At 39.6% G+C, this 6,733-nt stretch overlaps 2 protein-coding genes across 2 annotated transcripts in view; one reads left to right on the top strand and one right to left on the bottom strand.

The window, feature by feature from the left end:
* The window catches only part of ZNF200 (zinc finger protein 200), an 11,995-nt gene extending 10,260 nt beyond the window's left edge, over positions 1–1,735 (top strand). The window contains exon 4 of the mRNA XM_012647574.1: positions 470–1,735. Within this exon, the coding sequence (XP_012503028.1) occupies positions 470–1,188 (719 nt within the window). The 3' untranslated portion in view covers positions 1,189–1,735. The remainder of the gene's footprint in view (positions 1–469) is intronic.
* The window catches only part of LOC105812960 (olfactory receptor 1F1-like), a 27,134-nt gene continuing 21,631 nt past the window's right edge, over positions 1,231–6,733 (bottom strand). Inside the window, exon 2 of the mRNA XM_012647524.1 lies at positions 1,231–1,259. Coding sequence (XP_012502978.1) covers positions 1,231–1,259 — 29 coding nt within the window. The remainder of the gene's footprint in view (positions 1,260–6,733) is intronic.

Genomic DNA, 6,733 nt, shown 5'->3' with positions numbered 1-6,733 from the left:
TAATATTATTCAATGATTATAATATTATTTAATACAGTGAAAACCTGTAAGCAGTTCATCTTGCCATTCAGTTACTGGACTCCTAAAGACAATGAGTGGTATCCTTTATGATTTATGTTCTTTATCCCCTAGTCCTTAGCTGAGTGCTCGACACAGAGTGTAGGTCAATGTGCACTTGTTGAGTAATTGGTGCCTATGGAGAACAAACACATGAAGTCTTTCGGTGCAATCCCACTTTTTTTTTTAAGTAAGAAGAGGATTGCATGCTTTTGCATTGTGAGAAATGGAAAGATGTATCAATCATGTATCCCACCTTCAGTAAGAGTGAAAGAATGTTGATGACGGTATTCACCAGTCCTCAGATTTCTGACTTTCAAGGTTATTGTGTCATGAGAAATCTGACTTGTTTTTTCCTGCCTGTTGTTGTCATATCCCTCAAATTTATTAAATTCTCTCTTTGTTTCAGCAGTCAATGACAGTAATCCTGGGAGTGATGAACTTAAGAAGGAACCAGTGGAGAATGAAGATAGTAAAGAAAAGTCTTTAGATTGTGATCAAATGGATTGTTCCTTGGTCTCTGAGCAACTTCCAGATTACCAGGAAGAAGAACAACTAAATACATCTGTTCCAAAGAAAAGGAAAATGAGAAATCTTTTAGTTACCATTGAAAATGATACCCCACTAGAGGAACTCTCAAAATACGTGGACATCAATGTTATTGCACTTACTCAAAATCGAAGAACAAGGAGATGGTACACTTGTCCATTGTGTGGTAAACAATTTAATGAAAGTTCTTACCTTATTTCCCACCAGAGGACTCATACTGGAGAAAAACCATATGACTGTAGTCACTGTGGGAAAAGCTTCAATCATAAAACAAACCTCAATAAACATGAGCGAATCCATACAGGAGAGAAACCTTATTCCTGTTCTCAGTGTGGGAAAAACTTTCGTCAAAATTCTCATCGGAGTCGCCATGAAGGAATCCATATAAGGGAGAAGATATTTAAGTGTCCAGAATGTGGGAAAACCTTCCCAGAAAATGAAGAATTTGTGCTTCATCTGCACAGTCATGAGGCTGAGAGGCCATATGGTTGCAAAAAATGTGGGAGAAGATTTGGTCGATTGTCAAACTGTACCCGGCATGAGAAAACCCACTCAGCATGTAAGAATCGAAAGCAGAAATGATGTTGGGAAAGGTCTTATCGTCCTATCTGAACATGAAAAGTTTCATAAGGAATTCTGAATTCCTAGGCTGCCTAAAAAGATACAGATATGTGAAAACCTCATTATTGCCAAAATTGGATAAATACCAATCTTGGCTGAAACCTCAACTTGTTAGAAAATTCACAGGGAAGGAAACATTTTCAAGGGCTATACCTCAATTAGCATCCAGGCTTTTTGAACTGAGGAACTTTCTTTTGTGAAGCACGAGAATGTACAGATCACAGATCCCTATCCCAAAAAAGACTTTTAATATGAGTGTCGAGTCTGTTTACTTGCAAGGTAAACAGAGTGACTCACGTCTATTGAAAGTATATCCATCCCGCCCCCATGGGAATTCATACTTGAAAAGTAATCAAAGGTCCTTATCTGGAACTGTGTTCTCCTGAAAAAACCAAACTACTGATTTGTTAAGCCAACAGCTTCTAATAGCAATTCATATAACCCTCTCAGAACACCTGTTAAGTCTTGAGTGTTGAAAGGAATTGTTTACTTGAGAATACAGGAAAACTACAGCAATTGAATGTCTCACTTTTATTTCTATGTGATCTAAACTAATGATCAATTTCAATAACATTTGCAATTTGTGGTGAAAATTGACTGTTTTACAGAAATCCTTTCCACAACATAATTTAAAGGTGTCTGCTGTTCTTACTGTATTTTGCTTGGCTGTTAATCTCTCAAACAACCGTGTCATGCCTCTCCCTTGCCAAAAGAAGTTTGGCCCATCCAGCCCCACTACTAGAAAAGCTCTTCGCAATCTTGTCCCTTTGTTGAGACTGGATCTCATGTGCTGGGAAGGAAACCCAAAGAGCCTGGAGAGGAGGGGCAGATCTGCAGGCAGGAAAAAGTTGGCTTTGATCCATGTCTGGTCAATAACCTTAACCATGTGCTTAAGTCTCCCCTACATGGTCATCAGACCCTTGGCAATGAGGTGTTCACTACCTCAGAAGGTCTCTAGTGGTTAGATCACGTTGCCCTTCAAGAGACAGGATTCCAGGTGTCTTCATTTTAGTGGATATTTGTCGTCTTTGGCCTCCTGACACCCAGGCCCTCCTGTCCTCTCTGCCTGAGGCAAGGCCAGTGGTGCCTTTATGGGACCAATCCCGTGGTGTGATTTAGGGATTCTCGATAAATTTTGCTTCTTTTAGGTTTCCCGAAGTATTTTGATTGGAATGTTGAAATAGGTTAATCCTATAAACTATTTTGGAAAAATTAACTTTATAGATTTTGTTTCCCATCCAGAAACATGCCTTTCCATTTATTAGAGTATTATATTCCTGAATTTTTCCAATTATCTTCGTCTTCACTTAAGTCCTATACCATTTTGTTATTGTAAATAGTTTTTTTCCATTATATTTTTCTAGTTGGTTATTGCTCTTACATAGGCAAGTTATTTTTTATATATTTGTGTAACAAGCCACCTCACTGAATGTTCTTAATTTCCAATAATTTCTTCGTTTAGTTTTGTTTGTGATAAAATTATATCATCTACAAATAATAGTTTTGTTTCTTCTGCCTCTTGATCTGTTTTGGTTTTTTCATTATTTTTTTAACATGTAATCTAGGGCTTATTGGTTTGGTACAAAGCATTCCGAAAGAAGGAAATTTTATGATACGATTCAGTCCAGAATCATAATTTAAAAACAAAAAACCCATACAACCCTTCAAGGCCACAGAAAAACTGTCCTTTAACAACTTTGTATTGCAAGCCAACAGTACCCAAAAAACCAGAGACAAAACTGGCTGCCAACACCTTACTCACTTATTCTTTGAAAGTCTAGCCAACACACTAGACAGGAACACTAGGACCAGTGCTAGGACCGGGATCCTGAGGCAACATTGTGCCAGGGTTGCTAAGCTGTTATCACATGCAGAGGACTCTCCCGTGCACCCAGAAAAGAGGCACAGCGGCCACTGGGCAGTGACAGGAGAGAGTGGGGTCCCCAGGCGAAGAACCCTGTCCCCTGCCCAAGGGTTGGGTGTTTGATAGTCCTCATGTGGCTGTGGCAGTCTCCAAGGCGCATTTTTTAAAACGTGTGGGTGGGTGATGCTGCCACGACCCAAGTCCACTCCCACGAGGAGAGGTACCCCAGGTCATGGTTGCCAGCCAGTCCAGCACATGCTGTCCCGAGATGGATTTCCTCACCCGCTGGGCCCAGCGACAGGGTAGGTGGGGCGGGAGGGTAGCGCCCCTGCCTGGAAGCAGTGCGGGCCCTGGGCCGCACAAACGCAAGAGCCCCTGGGAAGCCGTCGGACAAGTAAGTGCTCAATAAGAGCCCAGAAAAAAGGAAGAAACATTGAATAGTTTTCCAATATAGCAGCAAGCGTTAGACAATTATGAAGGACCAAAGATCCAATTCCAATAGCAACTACAAATAGAAAATGTGCTCTAAAAAGGCAGCGCTAAGCACACACAACCCATGGAGTTTCCTGGGGGCTAGGGGAGGTGGGGGAGGACAGAGGTCCAGAAAATCTTATATATGGCTACAAATGTGACAAGCCCTAGGATCGGAAGAGTTTGACCAGGTGGGATTTCCCTAGAGGGCTCTGGGGAAGTGGCATTGAAAACACTCAGACCAGAAGGATGAGCTGGAGGAGGAGGAGGACCCAGTAAAGGACAGGAACAGACTATTATTAGATAAAGAAGTAGGAGTGGCTAGAAGACATATGAAAGTATGTTGAGGCTTACTAGTAATCTCAGAGTTACAAATTGAAAGAAAAAGATATCGTTTTAGGTGCATTCAACAAGCAGAAATTTTTTTGTATGCAAAGATCCAGCTTGGCAAAAGAGGGATGACAACAGCTGTCACCACGCTGTGACAAGAGTGTTAAAAGACATTATTACCCCTTGACCCAGCAATTTGTCTTCTGTGTAGGACAAATGTCGTTTAAAAATCATAACACAATACTGAAAACTTAGAAACTTAAATGGTTGAATAAGTATGATGAGATATTATAAAGCTAATAAAAACAATGTTTTTGGTCAGGCACAGTGGCTCACGCCTGCAATCCTAGCACTCTGGGAGGCCAAGGCAGGAGGATAGCTTGAGACCAGGAGTTCGATATCAGCCTGAGCAAGAGTGAGACCCTGTCTCTACAAAAAATAGAAAAATTAACCAGGTGTAGTGGTGCACGCCTGTAGTCCCAGCTACTCAGCTGAGGCAGGAGGATCACTTGAGCCCAGGAGTTGGAGGTTGCAGTGAGCTGTGATGACATCACTGCACTCTAGCCTGGGCGACACAGCAAGATCCTGTTTCAAAAAAAAAAAAAACAAATCCAACAATGGATAGAAAGAATTATTTACCATGACCAAGTGGGATTTATTCAAGGTATACAAGAATTTTAACATTCAAAATCAATAAATATAATCCATCACATCAACAGGCTAATGAAGAAAAATCATATGATCATAGATTTTTTCTACATAGATGTAGAAAAAGCATTTAACAAAATCCAGCACTCATTTATGATAAAAACTCTAAACAAACTAGGAATAGAGAGGAACTTCCTCAACTTGATAAAGAACATGTACAAGAATTTACGGCTAATATCATACTTACTGGCCAGAAACTAGATGTGTTGTTCCCCCTAAGATCAGGAATAAAGAACAAGGATCAAGAACAAGGATGTCCTCTTTCACCTGAAGTCCTAGCTAATGCAATAGGACGAGTATAGGAAATAAAAGGTATACAAACTGGAAAGGAAGAAATAAAACTGTCTTTGCAGATTACATAATTGTCTATGAAGAAAATCCCAAAGAATAGATTTTTTAAAAACCTGAAGATCCCAAGTGATTATAACAAGGTTGCAAGATTCAAAGTTGATATACAAAAACCAATTGTTTTCCTATATATCAGCAATGAACAATTGGAATTTGAAAAAAAAATACAACACCATTTACACAGCACCAAAAAATCTTTAGGTATAAATCTAATAAAATATATACAAGATCTATATGAGGGAAACTGCCAAACTCGATGAAAGAAATTTTTTAAAAAACTCAAAGAATATCTAAACAAATGAAGAGCTAGTCCATATACACAGTTAGAAAAATTCAGTATTGTCAAGTTGTCTCACCCCTATATACAACTCCTTCTTGATAGTCCACTTGGATGTCCAATGGACAAATTCAACATGGTCAAAACAGAAATCTTGATTTCCCCCACCATTTTTCTTTTACTGTTATTATGGCAGAGAGCAAATTACTATGTAACATTCTATTATTTTTGGTGGCATTGAGATTGTCTCAGCATGGGAGATAGACGATATAGATGTATTATCAAAGAAGTTAGAAGAAAAACCTGCAGTCCTGAATTTGAATTGGAAGCATCAATATGGACTCATGATGTATTTTTATCTTAAGAAAGTGTTCCTGAGGCCAGGCACAGTGGCTCACACCTGTAATCCTAGCACTCTGGGAGGTCAAGATGGGAGGATTGCTTGAGGTCTGGAGTTCAAGGCCAGCCTGAGCAAGAGCGAGACCCAGTCTCTACTAAAAATAGAAAAAATTAGCTGGGCGTGGTGCGTGCCTGTAGTCCCAGCTACTCAGGGGCTGAGGCAGGAGGATCCCTTGAGTCCAGGAGTTGGAGGTCGCAGTGAGCTATGATGATGCCTCTACACTCAACCCGAGGGTGACAGAGTTAGACTCTGTCTCAAAAAAACAAAACAAACAAACAAAAAAAACCCCAAAAGTGTTTCTGTCCACTGAAAGATGCTGGAAAAAATTACCAACTCAATAGCAGTGAGGAAAATCTCTTACTAAAACGGAAACAGAGCATTTCATATATGTGGCTGACTCTAGATCTGGAGCAGAAAATGTACAAAATGAGTCTAGTTGACCTCGTTGTACCAGATAGCAAGGATGCTATCAAAACATCCCTCAGATTCTGTCAAAAGAACTCAGAAGCCAACTTAGAGATTCCCGTGGGCCAAGGATAGGACAATTTGAACATCAAAAAAGATAATAACTGCAATTATTGAAAAATATCAAATATATGTAAATCTTAGAGTTTATAATTATACTTAAATGTTTTTAAGTTGGTTGCCATTGGAGGATGCTATTGATTCATTATTCATTATTTTGAACACTTGTGGACAAAGGGAAAGAATCCAGCATCTATCTCATCATTTCTATACGAGGTGTTGGGAAACCAGTAACTGATGATGGGAAGTTTCTGTTAATAAAAATATTCTAGTTAGTAAAAAATGTTCTAATCAGTAAAAAATCACTATCTTGCGACATCTAATGAATTAATCGATCTTAGCATTAATCAATACTCACTAACATCAGAACAAAAGCGTGAGACTCCCAGCTCTATGAAAAGTTTTAAAACAATTAGGGGGAGGTGGTGGCACGTGCCTGTAGTCCTAGCATCTGCAGAGTCTGAGATGAAAGGATCACTTGAGCCCAGGAGTTCCAAGTTGCAGTGAGCCATGATTGAGGCACTGCAGTTCCAGCCTGGGCAACAGAGAGAGACCCTATCTCAAAAAAAAAAAAAAAAAAAAA

This window comes from Propithecus coquereli, unplaced genomic scaffold (genome assembly GCF_000956105.1).
Source record: "Propithecus coquereli isolate 6110/MARCELLA unplaced genomic scaffold, Pcoq_1.0 Scaffold27, whole genome shotgun sequence".
NCBI classification, from domain to species: domain Eukaryota; kingdom Metazoa; phylum Chordata; class Mammalia; order Primates; family Indriidae; genus Propithecus; species Propithecus coquereli.
Note: the sequence above shows the minus strand (reverse complement) of the source record. Positions and strands in the feature narration are given on the sequence as shown.